Source organism: Bison bison, unplaced genomic scaffold (genome assembly GCF_000754665.1).
Source record: "Bison bison bison isolate TAMUID 2011002044 unplaced genomic scaffold, Bison_UMD1.0 scf7180017864388, whole genome shotgun sequence".
NCBI classification, from domain to species: Eukaryota; Metazoa; Chordata; class Mammalia; order Artiodactyla; family Bovidae; genus Bison; species Bison bison.
The window spans coordinates 4,280,983-4,301,320 of NW_011494960.1; the positions used below are offsets into that span (position 1 = coordinate 4,280,983).

General features: G+C 49.6%; 1 protein-coding gene across 1 annotated transcript in view; it reads right to left on the minus strand.

Annotated features, from left to right (window-relative positions):
• SLC6A5 (solute carrier family 6 (neurotransmitter transporter), member 5) overlaps nt 1–20,338 on the minus strand; it is a 51,650-nt gene that overhangs the window by 31,105 nt on the left and 207 nt on the right. Inside the window, exons 2-7 of the mRNA XM_010858472.1 lie at nt 19,971–20,330; nt 17,271–17,409; nt 14,591–14,722; nt 14,067–14,240; nt 5,894–6,035; nt 3,298–3,430 (exon numbers count right to left, since the gene is read on the minus strand). Of these exons, the coding sequence (XP_010856774.1) occupies nt 3,298–3,430; nt 5,894–6,035; nt 14,067–14,240; nt 14,591–14,722; nt 17,271–17,409; nt 19,971–20,330 (1,080 nt within the window). The remainder of the gene's footprint in view (nt 1–3,297; nt 3,431–5,893; nt 6,036–14,066; nt 14,241–14,590; nt 14,723–17,270; nt 17,410–19,970; nt 20,331–20,338) is intronic.

Sequence of the window (20,338 nt, forward strand, 5' to 3'; positions counted from 1 at the left end):
CTCCAGCAGAGCAGCCCCAGAGGTCAGATGGGCTGCATTTGACCTTCGGGCTGCCTGCTGGTCGCACCAAACTCTGGAATTCTAGCTGCTCAAAGGGAGACTGAGGTCTCATAGAAGGCAACCAGCCACTGGTATCTCCTAGGACCCTGAACAAGAGGACCTGAGCTTATCTTGCTGCAAGAGAAGAAGGACATCTCTGTTGCTTAGAAATGACAGCCTTGGTGGAACTTTAATCACAAAGAAGCCTGCTATAATGAGGATCTGCAACCGTGTTTCCAAACAAAGCTTCATGATTAATATCTGCACACCCCAGGGCAGGAAAATAAATCAGGACACATTATTTCTGGCAGTATTCCTCGTTTTAAAAAATTAATTACTGATCCCTAGTTGGAAATCTTTCTCAATGAAGCAGAAAGATAAGTTAGCAGACCTAAAAGAAATACTTACTTGCTGAAAGCTACTCAAAACTCATTTCAGAGAGAGAGTCCGTGATATCTGGCCCCAAGGATTAACGTCTACATCATGCCAACAACTGATTCTGACACCATCCCCCTAAAAATCAGACTGATTAACAAAGACCGGTCTAAGAGAAAATACACCTCAACCCTTGAATTTGCAGGTGTGGAAGAAGGGACAAAGTGCCTCCTGGGACTTGCCCAGCTGGCAATGAGAGCTGATGATGGCAGAACAGGGCAGGAGTGCAAGGGTCCTGATTCATAGTGGGGAGACTTTCATCCCCCCAGTGCAAACGATGAGTCTAGAATTCTGCACTTCCATATTCCTAACAGACTCTCCTTGGGAGAGGACATGTAGGGGAAAGAGTCTAGGCTTTAAAGGGGAACACCTGGGTTCAAAGCCCAGGGCTGCCTCTTAGCAGCTGTATGACCTCAGGCGACTTACTTTGATGTGCTTCAGCTTCTCCATCTGTAAAATGGGAAGAAATGTCCTGACCTAGCAGGGGGCTGGGCAGACTGAAGGCACTAACACAAGAGAAGTACACTGCCTGGCAACAAAGTTTCCTTTCTCTTCCCCTTTTCCCACCAGAGATGCTGCTTTCAAGATGTCAGTATGGCACAGTACCCACTCAATCCATCAATACCACAAAAATGAAAAGAGCTAGTGTTAATTAAGAGCTCCCTATATGCCAGGTATGCAACTTTCACCTAATCTTAGAACAGCTCTATGAGGGATGAACCATTATTCCCATTTTACAGATGAGGAAACTGAGGTTCCAACAGTTAAATAGCTCATCCACAGTTACACGATTAGAAAGTGATGAAGATGGGATTCGAACTCAGGCTGGTCTGAATCTACAGCCAGCAGGCCATCCTTCCTTGGGTCACCAAGAAGACGGTGTTATCCCCCTCACCATCACCTCTTCTCCCACCAGTCATACCTTCTAGCCTATCCTGCTAGAGACCTGTCTGGCCTTTGATTATGGTTGAAGTTGTCCTCTCTCCATTTCCAGCTATGAGTGATGGTCTTGCCAGTTTGATTTTGGCTGAGCAAAGGTGTGGTCACTCTTGCTAAGCAACCTCCTATCTGGCCCTTTATTCCCACTCGAAGCTCAGTTCCAAGTTGCAGAAGGTGAGGAGACCTGGAAACCCTTGGGACTCATGGGAAATTACTGTCAAGGTCATGTTAACATTTTCCCCATTTTCTTGTTGCCCTAGAAAAACAATTGCTCCAGTCTCATAATACTCATTCAGAGTCAGTGGGGTCCTCAGGGGTCATGTGATCCCAGCTCTCATTTTACGGAGGGGGAACTGAGGTCAGAGAGGAAAAGTGCCTGCGTCTCAGCCAGCAGGTGTTCTGACAGAATCATATTAGAGCCAGCGAGTCTTAGACATCACCCCGTCCAACTGCCTTCGCTTTGGAAATGAGAAAACCGTTAGCTCCTGAAATAGCTAAGATAAAGAAAATCTGCTTTCCACTTATTGGCAAAGAGATAAATCAAAGCTAAGGGCAAATGTGAAGCCCAGACAGGTTTCATGGCCCAAGTGGAGATGTCCCTACACAGAAAACACCATGGGAAGGGCTGGGGGGCTAGAACCCCGGCCGGCTCTCTCCCCACCTGATGTTCAAGGGCCCCACCCGGCTCAGGTGATCCTGACCAAGCTGCCAGAATCCACCATCCAGGCCCATGTGGAACCAGATTACATGGAGGGCACCAGAGGCCTCACAATCTTGTCCACGTGTCTGGGAGAAGACAGACCGCTCCGTGTCGCTGATGGGTGTCACGTGGGGGCTTGGTGGGGGCTGGGAAGCATGCCCAGCAGGTGAAAGCTGGCACAGGCCCTCGGCCCTGTGAGGCCTGATCCTTCCAAAGTGGCTGCTTCTCATTGTGACCACACTAAGCCCTGACCCAGACAACTGGACCATGTCAAACTCCACAACCTATGGACTCAGAGTCCACCATCACATTCTATTCCTTAGGCCTTTGAGACAGTTTGGGTTTCATTCTGAAACATGCAAATGACTCTTAAGGTAATTAAATATTATTGGTTGTCATCAAAGCGATTGGTTAACCATTTAATGGTTTTTTTTTCTAAAGCAACAGGAAGATGAGGGGAAACATTGGGACCCTACTACAAGGTCCTGTGTATCCTGAGGTTACCCACAGGCCCTGCGTGTTGTGCCCTGTAACTAAGCTTGGGGTAGGGATTTCACCACCTCCAAAGGGCCAGCCAAGTGACTACGTAGCAAGAGGGGCCAAGCATGTGCTCGACAAAAAAAATATCCCGCTGGCAGGACCATCACCCTTTACTGCTGGGGGCACATGGGATGGGAGAGTGTTAGGCACCAGACAGGAGAAAGGGTATGAAATGCGGAGGGGTCAGCAGCAAGGAGAAGGAATCCACTTTCAATTTTGATCTTATTCCAGCTCCTTGGGAGGAGCAGTGATTGAGTTGGCAGCCAGAACAAGATGCAGAAAGCCAGAGCAGTAATTCTAGAGTTTCGGGGGAGTGACTGAAGCATATCGGGGATTCCCATCTACTGAATGGAAAGCCCGAAAGGAAAGGAAGAAAACCCATCACTGAGCCCCCTGCCATCCCCTAGGAGCCCTGAGAACATCTGTTTCATTTAACCCTTAAAACCTCCTGGGCAGAAAGGCACTATTATCCCATTTTACAGACAGGCATGAAGTCACTTGCCCAAGGCCCCACAGCTACTCAGGGCCAGAAGGAGAATGACACCCACGACCCTGACTCTCTTCCCAGTGCCCTTCGGCTACTCCACCATACAACCTGCCCTGGGTGTCCCAGAGCTTCCTCTCGGGTAAATCCAGACTCTTACTTTTCCTGAAGTCTTGATTCCTTTTGCCAAGGAGGCATACACAATCACCCAAGCCAGGAAGAGGCAGAAGGCTAGTGGCCACCTGATCTCACCAGGATACTCAATCCCTGCAGAAATCTTCAGCACAAAGTACCTGCGAGTTGAAAGGAGAGAAGTGATGGGGGCAGGGTGGGTAGGGAGGGGAGCAGGGAAAGGAAGGAGGAGGTGGGGGAGGTGGCCGTCTGCAGGCTTTCTCTTCCTGCAGAGCCAGGGAGCCCGGAACAAAATCCCAGCATCCCCCAGCCTCCCCACCAGGGGCCAGATTAGATCAGGTTGTGAGGGGTCTGCTGATCAGGGTTCCCGCCCACAGCTGTCTGCGGTGAGACCAACTGAACTTACTCTGCTTTTAATTAATTATGGCCCTAAATGACTTACTGTATAGCACAGGGAACTCAGTATTTTATAATAACCCATAAGGGAAAAGAATCTGAAAAAGAATATATATCTCTGTGTGTGTGTGTGTGTGTGTGTGTGTGTGTAACTGAATCGCTGTGTAGTACACCTGAAATTAACATGAGGTGGTAACACAACTATACTTCGACTTGAAAAAATTAATTATGGCCTTGGGCAGGCTCTGAACAAGACTACATCAGCTCCACTGTCATCAGCAGCTGCCCCAGAGCAGTGTAACAAATCCAGCAGCCTTGGGGGTCCTGGTGCAGCCCCCCCTCCCCCAACAGGCATTACAGAGGTTGATTTTTTATATAAGAACACACCACTAACAGAAACTCTAAACTGCCAAGGATGATTTTGTATGTGCTTTTATATTGTTCTACTCTTTTATGAGAATGCATCCCAATAGATTTTTTTATAACTTAAAAAAACAGTACAGAAAGAATAGAAAATGCTGCTGTGCATTTTAGTTCAGGTTGTGATGGGCCCGTCCTGGGGCTGAGGTTGGCTGAAATGGAAACACAGGGCTAGCTGGTCCTTACTCAAGGAACATATTCAAAGACAGATGACCAGCGGCAAATGGAAGGGAGCGGGCACTCATCTGTAGTGGCTGCTGGCCCCTGAAGCAGTCCCGGCCTGGTGACCCCTGAATCCCTGGACAGAGGGCAAACGGGCACCGTCATTCCTGGGGACAGGAGGCTGCATCAGGGACCATGAGTCACCATGACAGACAAGACGATCCCCTCGACTCTGCAACAAGCAAGTCACAGGCCGTGGGCGGCGGCGGGGGCGGCGCGGGTCTTTCTGTGACCTGAACCAAGGGCCAGCCAGCATCCAGACTCTGCAGCAGGGGTTCCCAACCTCCAGAATCTAATGCCTGATGATCTGAGGTGGGGCTGATGTACCAACTATAGAAATGAAGTGCACGACAAATGTTATGCCCTTGAGTCATCCTGAAAGCCTGTGCAAAAACTGTCTCCCACAAAACTGGTCTCTGGCTCCAAAACAATGGGGGACCGCTGCTCTAGAGGGCTGCAGACTTGACAGCCGAGTGTCTGGACTTGCTTGGGGAAGCCAAGGGGCCAGCACCCCTCCTGGTCTAGCTGGGGCCCCCTGGGCACAAGGGTAGAGTAGAAGTCACCAAGCGTGGGACCAGCCTCGGCTCCCAAACCTCAGGGGCCGTACTTCCCAAGCACTGAAAAGGTCCCCCAGCCCCCAGGTCCCCACCCCGCAATGAGTAGGCCATCTAATCAATGATTCCACAGCCCCTTGGCCTTCTCAACCACTCCATGGTTTAATAAGGGATGTCAGACAGGCCCAGAGAAGCTCTTGATAACAGTCCCTCTGAGAAACTAAGATGGTCCCAGAGGATTTGCAAAGCCACCAAAAGCAGATGGCAACCCACTCCAGTATTCTTGCCTGGAAAATCCCACGGATGGAGGAGCCTGGTAGGCTCCAGTCCACGGGGTCGCAAAGAGTCGGACACTACTAAGCAACTAAACTTACTTTCTTTTCTTTTCTTTCTACAATACACATCACTTCCCAGGTGGCGCTAGAGGTAAAGAACCTGCCTGCCAATGGGTTTGATTCCTGGGTCGGGAAGATCCCCTGGAGGAGATGTACAATACACCCGACCACATGGATTATGTGATCAGATTTCAGCCAACCACAGGGTCAGGCTCCTATTTCAATGCTCAGGGTGAATCGAGGCCCACCCTCACTGATCGAGGTTATCTTTAGAGGGGATTTTTTTTTCTCATTCAGCCTAGCTGCCCCTTCTGTTCTACAGGGAATACTCATGTACCCTCGGAGTCCATACAGGAGAGGAAACTTGGAATAGGAATTCATGGTACTCAGGCAAACCAGCGGGGATATAATGGCCACTTCTTATTATCTAAGCAGAGGCTGCAAATAAGGGGCCCACTGACACATGCATCTTATTTGACATCAGTGTTTCACTTTAACAGATTTGCTAACATTTAAAATGAGAGCCATAAGAATTCATATTTGATTTCCAGCGTCTCTTGTAAAATGGAAGCCCTGGTACACTGGCCCCATGGGCAAGGAGGGTGCAGAGAGAGGCAGCCCATCCCTCAAGTCCACAGGTTGGATATTCACTAATTTTCTGGGTTTCTCTCGGAAAGTGTTTTTTAAAAAATCTTACTTGAAATACTCTTCACTCCCACTGACGAACGTCTTATTGGCCTGGCTGGTGAAGTTAACCATTGTCAAGTTGGGATAGGCGGTCATGCAGAAAGTCGAGTTCTTGATCTGTATTTTGGGATGGTCATTGATCACACAGGAATCTGTTCAGGAGAGGACAGAATGAAAACACAGTGAAATCTGTACAGAAAATAGACACTTGTCTTTCCAGCAACTTAAAGACAAAAGCTAAAATATTTCCTAAATATTGGACAGTCACTTTGGGAAGATATTAACTGAGTAAAGCTGGATGCAGATGAATCCCAAAATTGTGTGTTACTCATCCCAGAGCCCCTGGTACCCGCTTCAGCTGTGCCTGGTCCTGGTAACAACAGCGCTTCTTTCTGGAGCGCTCTCTATATGCTAAGCACTTTACATGTGTTATCTACCCTGAGGCTCACAGCAGCCTAGGCTGTGGGTACCACTGCCTCCATCTTTAAGATGAGGAAAAAGGCTCAAAGAGGGATATTAGGTGATTCTACCAAAATCACACAGCTAACGAGAAACAGAAGCAGGATTCAAACCAAGATCCTTATGATTCCACAAAGAATAAATGGCTTGTGGAAATGAATTTTTTTTTTCTTTTCTTTTATTATTTTTTTTCTAATTTTATTTTATTTTTAAACTTTACATAATTGTATTAGTTTTGCAAAATATCAAAATGAATTTTAATCAGACATCAGCAAAGCTGAAGGGCTACTGCCACAGAAGACTCACTAATAAGTTCACCTTGAACCCACTGCCTGGCATGGCAGCCGACACACAGAGGTCCCCTAAATATGCATGCCACTTGCTTCCTGCACACTAACATGAGCTCATGAGTCTGCAACAGGGCTTCTCAACTGGGGATGAATTTGTCCACCAGGGGGCACTTGGCAATGTCTGAGGACATAGTTGTCCCTGTTCAGGGAGCAGGGTGCTCCTGGCATCTAGTGGGCAGAGTCCAGGGATGCTGCTAATCATCAGCAATGCACAGGACAACCCCCACGACGGAGAATTATCCAGCCCCCCTTGTCAATAGTGCAGAGGCTGAGAACGCCTGACCTAGGCTGGGGTGGGGTCAGGGAACTAACCAGATGAGTCGGTGTGTCAGGCACCTTGCTGGAAGCTTTGCCAATTATCCTCTCATAAAAGCCTCTGAAAACCTGGGAGGTGCCTATGGTCATCTTCATTTTACATAGGAAGAAACTGAAGTCTTTCTGATCATGTTACAATATCTCTATGATCCCCTGATTGATATTTTACATAGAGTCCACCAGGATTAATGCCAAAGGATATGTAATGTATAAAGATGCCAAAGTAACACTAACAACAACAACTAACACTTTCACAGCACTTAGTGAAAGTGAAAGTCGCCTAGTCGCGTCCGACTCTTTGTGACCCCGTGGACTACATGGTCCGTGGAATTCTCCAGGCCAGAATACTGGAGTGGGTAGCCTTTCCCTTCTCCAGGGGATCTTCCCGACCCAGGAATCAAACAGGGGTCTCCTGCAATACAGGCGGATTCTTTACCAACTGAGCTATCAGGGAAGCCCTCAGTTCAGTTCAGTTAGAACAACAACACTTACACAGCACTTCACCATGTACTATTTTAAATGTCTTATGTGTCTTAAATGTCTTAGATGATTTGACTTGCATCTGCAAATAAAGAAACTGGGCACAGAGAAGGGCAGTTGCTTGCCAAGGTCACACAGCAGAATCAGGAGGCAAACGGTCACTCTCTCTTTGGAGGCCATGCTCTTAGCCACTCTACTTGGAAGCAGAAAACAGGGAACATAAACTCAAACACCTTTAAGAGTCAGGCTGGTGACACAAATGAGAAAGATATAAAATGGAGGGTACAAAGTTATGATAAACAGAGAGCACGACAGAGGATGAGATGGCATCACCGACTCGATGGACATGAGTTTGAGTGAACTCCGGGAGTTGGTGATGGAAGGGAGGCCTGGCATGCTGCAATTCATGGGGTTGCAAAGAGTCAGACGTGACTGAGCGACTGAACTGAACTGAAGCAGAGAGTATGATCTTCCCTGTGTATCTGCAGATTTAATATCCTCGGATTCAACCAACTGCAGACTGAAATGTCGATGGAGGTTGGCTGGATACAGTTTTTGTTGTCCTACACCATTTTATATCCTGCACTGGAACACCTGCAGACTTCGGTATCTGACAGGGCTCTGAACCAGTCCCATGAATATTGAGCGATGATTGCACCAGCCAATCCTGCCATGCTTTTCCAGGTGTTCCGATAAAAGATGCAGAAACCCTGGATATTTACATGAAGTCTCTCCATTTTAAAATATTGGAAATAAGGCCAAATTATCTTTAAACACTGTGGACCAAACAAACAAAAACCACGTGCAGCCTAGACATTGTGCATGGATTCCGAATGCATGTCCTCCATGGCACAGCAAAGTGGGAACTGTGGACTCAGGAATTCCACTAGCTCTGAGAGCTTGGACAAATTCCTTTATCTGTCCAAGCCTCCGTTTTTCGGATCATAAAGAGTCTAGTGTGAAGGCTGCTCCAAGAACCAAATTACGTGAGATAGATCATGAATGAAACCATCTCATGCAACATCTAGCACACAGCTGGACCTGGTAAAATCTAGCCATAATGCAAATGTCATTGTTACACCTTTTCATGGGGTGAGCATCTCTGATCCTCAACATCGTCTCTCAATTCCACTTGCCAGCCATAAGGCATCTAATGCCTCCCACACAACCTCTCCAGAATATCTGAGAAAGCTGGATAAAATTTAAAGCTGTAATAATAAGAACCCCTTACCTCTGACTGGTTCTTTAGACCACAGGTTTTCTAAACAGCAGTACTACTGACACATGGGATCAGAAAATTCTCTTTGGTGGGGAGGCTGTGCTGAGTATTGCAAGGTATGAGCAACATCTCTGACCTCTGCCCACTACATGTCAGGAACATTTATCTTCCCCCTGCCCCACTTGTGACAACCAAAAATGTCTGTGAACATTGCAAAATGCCTCCCCCCAAGTCTCTGGGGTTTCAGAAGCACCGCTTTGGGAGTTCTCAAAACACCTTCTTACCCAATATTATCTTCTTTGATCACATAACAGTTTCAGGGGGATTCTGAGCTCAAAACTATCAACTATTTACCGAGGAAGCATTTGTTTCCCCCTCGGGGACCAGAATGAAGTTAATTAAAGCACCACTCATGTCCCTTTCCTGTAAGCACAGAAGCTATTTCTCGCCCTCCTGCCAAAAAGTCCAGCCCTCTGTGATTGGAAGAGATCGCTAATGCACGGGCAAACTCCAAATCCCTTGCTTCCAAATCTGCCACAGAGGAACACGTGGGCAGCTTCCCTAGAGAGCGTCTCTGGGCGTGTCTGGATTACCACTCACCGCCGCAGTGCAAGGTCACAGCGTCCCTGCGGCACTGCGGCCTCCTGCAATATCCCCTCTCACCACTGGGCGGCAGGAGCGCGCTTCCCAGCGCACTGCGCCTTCAGGTCCGCCAGCAAAGGAGCGACGGGCCCTGCCGTCAGCGAGCTCTGCGGCTCAGCAACCCTGAACAAAGAACCGTGATAAGGATCGCGCTGAATTGGAAGCAGTTGGAAGGATTCTCTTTACTTGGGCAATTATGAATAAATGAGAGCACACGAAAGACTAGTTAGAAAAGGAATCGTTGAATTAAAGTTCTAATGCAAATTAAGCCATTCTAGAAATAGAAATGGTATTTATGCAATTCCTATTTTAGGTGACCCAGCTAGCTCCTAATTTCAAAAAACAGTCACTGGTCTCACTCAGCAAGCATGGATTAGCCCTTCAACATTACAAATACCCAGAGGGTTGAATGTCCTTAAGGAAAACAGCCTCTTTCACAATCTACACCTTAGAAATGTGTGGCAAGCTCTACCAGGGGACTGAGCCAGGGCAGTACCAGGGTCCTGGCATCTAGTGATGCGGGGGGGTCCCAGGCAGTGGTCCCTAGCAGAGCTCAGGGGCCATGGCATAAAGCTGTTCCTGCTGTAAGTGAAGGTCATAATGGCCAGGGAATCTATCCTGCTTTCCTGGGACCAGCTGCCTGCTATCACAGGGTAGGATGGTTATGGGGTTATAAGAGAGTGGATGAGCTTGGAAGGTCATTTGTGGAACACTGCACTAGGAGACGGAGTTTTTCCACTTCCTAAACAAGGACAGTGAAGCCTGGCATGCTGCCACCCATGGGGTTGCAAAGAAACGGATACGACTTAGTGACTGAACAACAAAAACAAGCCTCTCTCAGAATGGCCATTTGGGAGGCAGCCTGGGACATCATTGTCTGGACTCCCTTTATTTTATTTTTTTGGTGACACTGTGCAGCATGCAGGATCTTAGTTCCCTGACCAGGGATCGAACCCGTGCCTCCTGCATAGGAGCATGGAGTCTTAGCCAGTGGATCAGCATAGAAGTCCTTGAACTCCCATCTTGTCCAGCAGAGAAATGGGGCTACAAAGTTGTCTATGTCTCTGCAAGTCATCCCCTTTTCTAAGTCACTTTAGGACCCCACAGGGTCAATACTTATGAAAAGGATAGCCTGTCCCTGGTCACGGAAAATGGTCAAGTTTACAAAGCCCAGCAAAGAACAGATGGAGGGGTTCCATTGAGAGAGGGGAAATTGAGACCTTCACTTTAAACAAACAAAAAATTTTAAACTACCGGCTAAGAATGAGATAAGATCTTCTAAGCCTGTCCACATGCTTCCAGGGAATAGAATGAAAAATGTTCATTTCTCTCTCTGCTCAGAGCTTGCATCATTTTTATGGTTTGTATCATAAGGTGCTTTGCTGTATAATGTCTTCGCTCTGCCTTTCACGTTCCCTGGGATATTATGAGCCAGAAAAAAAAATTCCACAAAACCAGCAATGCCTGCACCCACATGCCTGGCCCAGACAATGTGTTCAGGTTGCTGTAAAAACACACACACACGCTGCATAAATGTATATGTACATATACATATGCATTCTCCAACCATAAAGTAAATGCATGTCCCTGATAGAAGATCTAGGGAAACAGAAAAAAAAGAATGGCTCCAAATCTACCAGGCAATATGCGTGTGTCTCTTTCCTGTGTGTGTTCTACCAGCACATTATTGTTAGTAAAAACATAATTATACTATAAATCTGTATCCTGCCTTTACATTTAACATGATGTGCTGATGATTTCCCTATGTTTTATGAATATTCATTTTTAAAGACTATGAAGCATTCTTTGTCTTTAAAAATGCACTGTAATTTATTTGAACCATGGAATTATTAAAGTTTTATTACTGTTTCCCATGTTTTCCTAGACTATAAATGTGACTACAATGAAAAATCTTGAATAGTCCTCACCTGTGTCTTTGATTTGCCTTTAACAGTAGATCCCCAGAAGTGGTATTACTAAGTCAAAACTACTGTTCAAATGAGCTTTCTTTTAAACTCCATAGAATCTCAGCTACAAACACCTAGACAGATGTCACTCTGCCGAGGCTGACAGAATAAAGCCTTCAGGAGCCCTGGATGAGCAGAGAATCAGGGGTCACTGAGACCCAAATCCTGGTGCTGGCTCTACCTAGAGACATGTGACTGGATATTTCCACCCTCTGAGGCTTAGAGTCCACTTTGTCACCTGCAACATAGTGACCATGTCATCTGCCCCTTGGGACTCATTGGGCTCTCATTAGGAATAGCAGAGACATCGTTTATGAAGCTGCTGAGTAGGCTAAGGAGTGGTTAGGACCACGGCCTTGGGAGGCAGGCAAACTTGGGATCCAATCCTAGGTCTACCACAGAGCTAGCTTATGAACTTGAGCTCTAGATTTTTCACCTATAAACTGGAAATAACAATTAAACCCATATGTTGGCTTGTTGTCCATCCTAACATTGGTAATACGAGTTATTAAAGAGTTTTAACATGGTGGTTGATGAGTAGTAAGTGATGCTTGCTATTACTGTTAAGGCTTACTGTGTTGCATAAATACTAATGGATATTGTTAGCAGAGGGAACAGCATTTCTAAACTACCGTCCCTCCCAAAGGACAGCTGCAAGACACCGATCACCATGACCCAAGAAGGCCCTGACGGAAGTGCCCAGGGAAGCTTCCCTGGAGGCTGGATCAAGGCAACAGCCCTCCCCGAGCGGGGCTCCTTCAGAAAGTGACTTCTGCCCCAGACACAATCCTGGATGGACAGTCTGGGCACTGGGATGACTTGAGGCTTTTCTCCACTCCAGACCCCAGGTCCTGGACAGTGCACTTTGCCAAAATGACAACCAGGTTCAGGAATCCATTCCAGCAGCAGATCGTCAGTGGTGAATCTGCGAGCAGCTAGCTTACTGAGTGGGGTTCTCTCAGCGGCTTTGCAAAGGTGGCTCTGAGCTGGTAGGGAGCACAGGGCAAGAAGGTGGGCACTCCATTCCAAACGTGGTTAAGGGAAGACTAATTAAGGGCTGTGGGCAAGCGCCAGCCTGGTGGTTCCTACTCCTGGGTGTGCCTGGGGAACCGTAAACATACAGTTTTACAGAGTACTAGGCTTCATCCCCGGAGAGTCCACTGTACTTGGTCTGGGCTCGACTCTAAGTGATGTCTTGATTTGCTAGTTCCCAGGTGATGCCCATGAGCAACAGTTTGGGCTGAGAACCACCGCTCCTAAATTTAGAGTTAATCCACATGGAGATTGTAAAGATGAAGGCACGGAAGCCCAGAGAGTCTCGAGGGGCTCTCACTCCTGGTCATTCCTCTAGTGGGCCCCACACCAGCTGCTGTTCAGTCGCTAAGTAGTGTTGGGCTCTTTGGCACCCCATGGACTGCATCATGCCAGGCTTCCCTGTACTTCACCATCTCTCCAAGTTGTTCAAATTCATGTCCGTGAAAGTCCCCACTCCAGGGAATCCACAAAGCCTCATTCTGAGCGCTTCAGGTGCCCTGGGTTTGAATTTGATGAGCATGTCTCTCCAGTATCAGTTCTCCTGCAACCTCGTCCAAAGGGCCGCCAGTTGGAGGCTGGGTGTGTTGTAGGCATCCACGCATGGGTGTGTAAAAGCACTCCAGTGTGAGTTCCCGCCTTTAGGAATGTGCCTCTCTGGAGGGGGTGGGGTGGTTAGGGATGTGTCGTCTTTCTCTCTTACACACTCAAAGCATGTAAGTAACTTCCTTTTTCTGTAGCGTGCAGGCTGTCCAGGCAAAAGAGCTGGGTTGGGGGACCGACACTAAGAGACACAGGATTCTGACTGCTTAAAGGGAATAACAGACGTGCTGGGGAAAGAAGAAACTGCGTGCTAACTGGTGTTCATGAAAATGATCAGCACCTTCAAAGGCATCTGGTACTGGCACCTTCTATCTGTGTGCTTTCCAACTCGGATCACATCCTCCACTTCTTTTCTCCTTACAGCAATCCCGTGAGGTAAGCAGATGAAGAATGTTGTTAGCATTTCTGTTTTGCAAATGAGGAAAACTGAGACCCAGAGAGAAGTTGCCTGACGCAAATGCACATACCACCAGGGGCAAAACGCCTTACACACCGGAAGCCTTGCAGCCACTCTGCCCTGCCCCTCTGCACTGCCACACTTTTGCCCTTGACCTAACAAACTGATGGTTCCCCCAAGCCCCCGAGCCTCAGAGTGTTTCAGGTCTGAACAAGTGCTCCCCAGGAACACTCCCCACCTCCCCAGATGGCCTTCCCTCTTCTAAGCACTTCGCTATGTTCCTTTCTGTCAGAAGTCTGTAGGTCAAGCATCTCATGTGTTTACCTCATGCTCTGGGCAGCATCGTGTGAAGTGTGGACCCAGGCTCACATGCCTCACTCTCCTAGACTCTAGACCTCATTGCTTTACAGACTGTACCATGTGCACGAGTCACCAGGGGACACCACTGTAGCCAAATCTAGTAAGTCAGACTACTTGGTGGACTTGTAATTCTACATTTTCAACAAAGACTCCAAGCTATTCATGAGCAAACAAGAATTTGACTACCCAGCCTAGGCCCTGAGTCTCTTAAATATTAGAATTAACCATATTCGAGGGTGGTTTTCATCTCTGTACCCCCAGCATCTAGTATAGAGCCTGCAAACATAATAGGTGCTCAGTTCATCCTCCCAGAATGAATGAATGAATGATTCGCCTGCTGCAGGTATATCCAAACTTACCTAATAAAAGTTTGGTTTTGTCTTTGCATTCCGGCGTGTTCCAAGGGTTGTTGCAGGAGCCCCAGGGCAGCACAGACACAAAGGAGGCAAACAGGTAGAAAAGAGTGTAGCAAATAATCACATTGTAGTATATGGCTATTAGGACGGAGATGATCAGCATTGCGATGCCACAGCCTGTGGAAGCAAAAGGTTCAGGGATTCGTTTCCCCCAGATCCTGTGGAATCCTTAACGGTTGGGCACAGGGGAGGGGAATGTGGGCGCTGGCTCCCTCTTACAGATGGACACATTAATAGTGGAATAGACTCTGTGTCTACAGGGACATCAAGACATTCTGCCAGGAACAGGGTGATGCCAGAGATGATCTTGGGCCATTCTTCAGAGGGCCCCAGTGGTGAAACTGATCAAATAGAGAAGGAAGGAGTGGGTTCTCCCAATCACAGAAGCAGGTCTCACTCCCTGGGGCCCTTTGGTGCCAGAGAGGGCAGGGAAGGGCTGAGGCAGCTGGGAAGCAGGAAGCACTCACCTTGCAGGGCTGGGATGGCCTTCCACACAGACACCGGCCCCTGGCTGGCAAACTGGCCCAGGGACACCTCTAGGAAGAAGATGGGCAACCCTGCCAGAGCCAGCATCATTAGGTAAGGGATGAGGAAAGCACCTTGGAAAGAGAGAGTAGGAGGTGAGAGCTCAGAGAGGCCCAAGCGGGCAGGCTCCATCCTCCCCCTCCCCCTCGGGAGCGAGCTCCCTGCCTTCTCCAGGAAGCTTTTGATATTCCAGCTCAACCGAAGCACCCAGGGACATATAGGAACCATCCTCTAAACAATGCCAGGGTACCCTGCAACCAGACAATTTTTTTCAATTCCCCATTGGATGGGTCATTGAGGGTTGCATGCTGAGTGTGCTTTGTTCTTTTCTTTTTCTTAGTCTAGTACTTCAACATTCTCAAATTAAGCCCTTCCTTCCAATGTTCAACAAATCCACACTTCTGATTCACTGCTGGACTCCGTTTTGGTGAAATCTCATTGGCATCCCAGCTCTCCAAATCTGCTAAGCTAGACTGCAGGGGCCCTTGACTTGAGTCACCTGTACACCTTCTACCAACCAGAGGCGTGGTAGGGACATCTTTCCCCCCTACCTCAGCCTTCAAACTTCCTTCTCCATGTGAGAAGTCCCTTCCATCCTGCAAGGTCAGTCAGTGCAAATGCCTCCTCCTCCAGGAAGTCTCCCTTCTCTACCATCCCACAGCACCTCCCCTCCCAACACCAGGTACTTGACAATATTTATGTGGGTGTCTTATCTAGACTGTGGGCTTCTGATGATGTTGATCCTTCCTTTCTGTTCTCTAGAACGCCCAGGCCAGGGCTCCGGGAGCTGGCAGGTCTCCAGAGACTGGCTGAGGGTTCCTGGGGGTTCTTCATCCTCAAGGATTCTTTGGGGTTGTTTGGTAGGAGCTTGGGGAATAGCCATGATCTTTGAAAAGGTCTAGACCAGGGAGGGCTGTTGCACAGTCAGAACCAATTTGGGGACTCATGACAGAGTCCCAGAACACTGGGCTCCACAGAAGGAAAGCTGATCTTTCTCTTGTCAGTTCCTCCTGCTGGAAGGGCCTTTCCTGCCAGGGCCTCTCCAGAGGAGGAAGGCCAGGGACTGCTGGGGAGTAAAACCGGGGCTCTGGCTTTATCCTCTCCTGAATGGGTTTTAGAGAAAGATGTGGATCGTGCAACCCTTCTCTTTTGTTCCTGGGAGGGAGGAAGCAAGCGAGCCCTCCATCCCCTCCCCTCCACCCCCTTGAAGGGGCTGGAGCCGAAGTGCTTGCGGAAGAGGTTACCTCCCCTCCTGGTGGCTGGACTCAACTCCCCATGCAGCCGGGCACTTTGTTTTTCTCAGATCGTGGGCAAAGGGCGAGTAAAGCTCGTCCAGCAGAGCCTCTGGCTGCAAAGCTGCCGTGCTCCCTGGACTGGAACCCCCTCCCTCACCCACCCTGGCTGTCCGCCCCCTTTTCTGGCACTGGAAGCTTTATCACAGCACCCTGGTCTGGGGACTCCCTGCAGAGAATGAGTGAAACACAGCTGGGGCAGCAGTCTTCGTGTAACCAGCGTGCTTCTTCTGTTTCCGGGGCACCCCTCCCTGATCGTAACCACCCTGCCCTCCTCATGAATACTTGTCAACAGTGTCCTAATTTGGAATCAGGGGGAGGGGTGTTAACATATTTTTCCGTTTTCATCATCCCGTGGCTGCACCTGTCCCTCCTCCCTGTACCTGGAGAGCTCACACAGAGACCAAAAAACAAAGAAAGAAAGAAACAAAACCCAAACCCTTAAGTGCCTAACCCGATGGGGTGAGGGGCGCATTTCTTATCTCCTTGGTCCAGTTGAGAAGCCGTGAAAGAGAAACTGAGGCGCAAATTCCTATTTGTAAAGGGGGCTTGGCTTAGCCCCACCCTGTGGTGCCTTGGTGTGGCCAGGGCAAGCAAAGGGGACCCTGGATGTGCCGGGTCCCTCCTCAGTGGGTACAGGAGAGGCACAGTGGATCCTAGAGGCCTGGCAGCTGGCACGTGAGTGACTGGCACCCACCTCATTTTAGAAATGGTTTTCCTTCCACCCAGTGAGGACAAATGCAACGGAAACCATTTTTGCTAAAGTCAAAATTAGCCCTGCTTGCTCCCTTCTCAAGAGCACAGCCCCTCGCCGCTCTGCACCCACCTCCTGGCTCGCCTGCATCCTGTCCTCTGCACGACCCAAGTGCCCAGCAGGCTCAGATTTCCAGGTTACTATCTTACCACGTACTTAATTCGATGTCCGGGACGGCACAGCTCCTGGCTCTAAAACTATTCACGTGCGAGGAGGGCATCAGGTACCGAAATACTTGTGGGCTAAATTAGGATTTATTTGAACTCGCCTGCATCAGTGTTCACCTGAATCAGGACCCAGCCTCCCAAGTGGTCAATGGGGCCTCGTGGAAACCCATCTCTCCCCTGAGCTCCATCTCCAGATAAAAGCCTCCTGGATCTAGTACCAACCAGGTATGGTAGCTCCTGCTCTCCAGCTTCCCACAGATGCCTATAGGGGATGGAGCTGGAGTGTGAAGGGCCTGCCCAGAGCCTCCTCTCTCAGCCTGAGTCCCCAGATTTTGTATCTCCTGCTCTGTGTCCCCCGCCAGCCCACAAGTGCCCGCCCAGCCTGGGGGAAAGAGCGGAAAAGCCATACCTCCCCCGTTCTGGAAGGCCAGGTAGGGAAACCTCCAGACATTGCCCAGCCCCACTGCGTACCCCACCATGGACAGGATGAAGTCCAGTTTGCTGGACCAGTTCCCTCGGGCCTTATTCTCATCCCCTTGCTCGTCCTCCTGGGGGCGGAAAAGCACATTGTCGGATCACAGCCCTAGGTAGGTCGGCAGGCAGGTCCCATTCCACCCCTCCATCCCTCCCCGCTCAAAGCTGAGGGTCCTTCCCAGCAAGCAGGCCCCCACTTTTCACACGAGGATGCATCGGCAGGCAGGGCCCTGACCCCTCAACCCTGCACGCTTTCAGCAGGCAGGCTCCCAATTCTGATGTGAAGATCCATTTCAAGAGACTCTTGAACCCCCTCTTTCCCCAAATCCTGCAGTCAAGTCACACCAGCAAGCAGCTTTCCCCAAACCTTGAACCTGTAGGTTGATTGCAAGCAGATCCCTCCATCCCTAACCCCTGACCAAGAGTTCCTTTGGCAAGCAGGCCCCAATATCATGCCTAGGGTCCCCAGCAAGCAGGTTCCTAAATAACCCCTACCTCCCCAAATTCCTCAACACACCCCTTTCTCTCTCTCTCTCTCTTTTTTTTGGACTCCATGCTAAGGCCAGAAAGAGAGCTGCAATTCCTGAAGCCAGCCAGAGCCCCTGCATCACTCTCTCCAAAGCCTACGGGCAGAAGCTGCCTCTCAGCTCATTAAAGGGGTGCCTTTCAGCTCTAGGGAAAGGGAGATGGGAAGGAGGGAGCTTTAGGGGTGAAACAAGAGGGGGACGGATAAAGACATGGAAAGAGACAGGACATCAAAAACCTTGAGTTCTGGTCTACACTTTATCCTACCCAGCTGGATAACCACAGGCAAGCCACTGGCTCTCTTGGAGCTTCTGTGTCCCCATCTGTAAACTGAGGGGTTCAGAATCACAGTCTTCCGAGGCACCCTCCCGCTCCTGCAGTCTATGGGTTTGAGGGTCTCACCTCTCCAAGCACACACTAAGATGCTCTATTTGGGCACTCCCTAGTTCTGGAATGCCTTACTGCAAAGCAGAAGGAAAAACTGCAAATAAACTCAGAAAGTGTTCAGGACACCCAGACATGACACAGAGCTTCCAGGGACCTGAGCCCTGGTCCTTCTCAGTCACCTTCTCCCTCCTCCTATTCTAGCATTCTGGCCTGTCCACACTGTTCCACAGGCCGTGGAGGATAAAGAAGCAGCTGGCAAGATGGGAAGAAGATCTAGCGGAGAGAGGAGGAGGGGCAAGGTGGGTGGCAGAAAGACAAGAATCAGAAAGATGGGCAGAACTGAAAATAGGTAAGGGCAGGGCTTGATCTACACTGCTCATCTTTAATATCCCCACTACACACCTCTCACACACACCATCTCCAGCTCCCTCCCCCTTCAATTCTTCCAGGGCTAGAAAGGGTGGGAGTTCCGGCTCCTTTTGCCGCAGTGCGGAGGTTAAGCAAGACCTGTGAGACAAATTTTCTGCCTCCACCTGGGGTCACACTCTTGGGCACATGCTGTCACAGGCAGTTAATGCAAACCCTCCAGAGGTTCACCCCAAGAGTAAGGGCGAGTGGGAAAGCCTAAGCTTACATCCATTTCTAGTTATTTCAACAGCTGAGCTCTTGCTGTGTGGATAAGCGTGTGTGTGTGTGTGTGTGTGTGTGTGTGTGTGTGTGTGTGTGTGTGAGTCTACAAACACTAGAGTAACGAAGAAGGGCTACATAAACCCTAGATCTCACACAGGGAGGTGTGCAGGTTCAAGAACCCCCCCACTGGATACACAGGCTTAGCCCTTAAGCTAAGAGGAGAGGAGGCTGTGGAGAGGCACACAGTGGGAAAGGACGAGCTGAAGTCTATGAAACAGGATGGAGGGAAGAAATCAGAGAAGGAGGGGAGAGACTGGAGGGAGTGGGAGAAGACAAAAGCCCATATGGGAGGAGGGCCACCAGCAACAGCTGCCTCCTGCCCCACTCAGGACTGGGATTTGTTTTGTGGGTTTTTCATGCCTCTGGTTGAACCTAAAGGATCAAATGCACAGGTGAATCCAGGTTTGTAGGGCCTGGAGCTTATACAATTGAGAGGAGTACTCTAAGAAAAATATATACACGAAATTTGGTACAGGTTTTGGAAAAGATAGGCTCTGAGGCTTAAACTTCAGTAGCGGCCTCATATAAACTACTTATCAAAGGAGTTATCACGATTATTGTAACTTGCAGTACAAAGCCCACAGGACTAAACCATCATTCCTCCCTTCCCCTCCGCCCAGGTTTTTCTCTGCATTTTCTTCTCCTTTTTAAATTAAGTTAAAAAAAAAAAAAAGATCCAGTGGTTAGCAAGAAGGGGAGTCCTGTCTGCAGAAAGGGGGAGGAATCTAAATGCCTCAACTGCGTGATGAGTCTGCACCTGGATGGCCGCTACCACTGAGGCTGGGAAGGAGCAGATAATGGCAGCTCCCGAGGTCTCAAGCCCTCTGGCAGGGTTGCGGCAGCCCTCCTGCCCCGAACTAGCGACCCCTCAGCGCAGTGCGAGTTTCCGAAGCCCCAAAGCTGCCTCCCGCATCCATCACCTGGCACTGCCAACCGGTCTCCCCATCAGCACACGTGCACCCGCTTGGGCCTGGCTCGCCTCTCCCGCGGCTGGGGAGCAGGAGGCGGCGCGGCTCCAGCCCGACCTGCTTACCTGGGTGGCAGCGGTGGCCACGCTGCCCGGGAGCACGGACGTGATTCCATCCGTGCCCAGCACCACGGTGCTCTGGCTCATATTCACCCAGCCTACGGCCGGGGTATTGTTCCGCTCCAGGGTGCCCTTCCCCACACTCACATTCGCATCCCCCTCCAGGCCCCGCAGGGCCGTAATCTTACAAGGCAGCGCGTTGCCGGGCCCGGCTCCCCCTGAAGGAGGGGCGGTCTGCGCACCGTGCGCCTCGCTCCAATCCCGCAGAGCCGCCGAGGCCGCCGGCGACCGCAGGCTACTCAGTTTGCAAGCCCCCGCTCCTCCGGGCCGCTCGGCCTCGCAGGCTCGCGCGTCGGGGGCATGGAAAGTTTGTG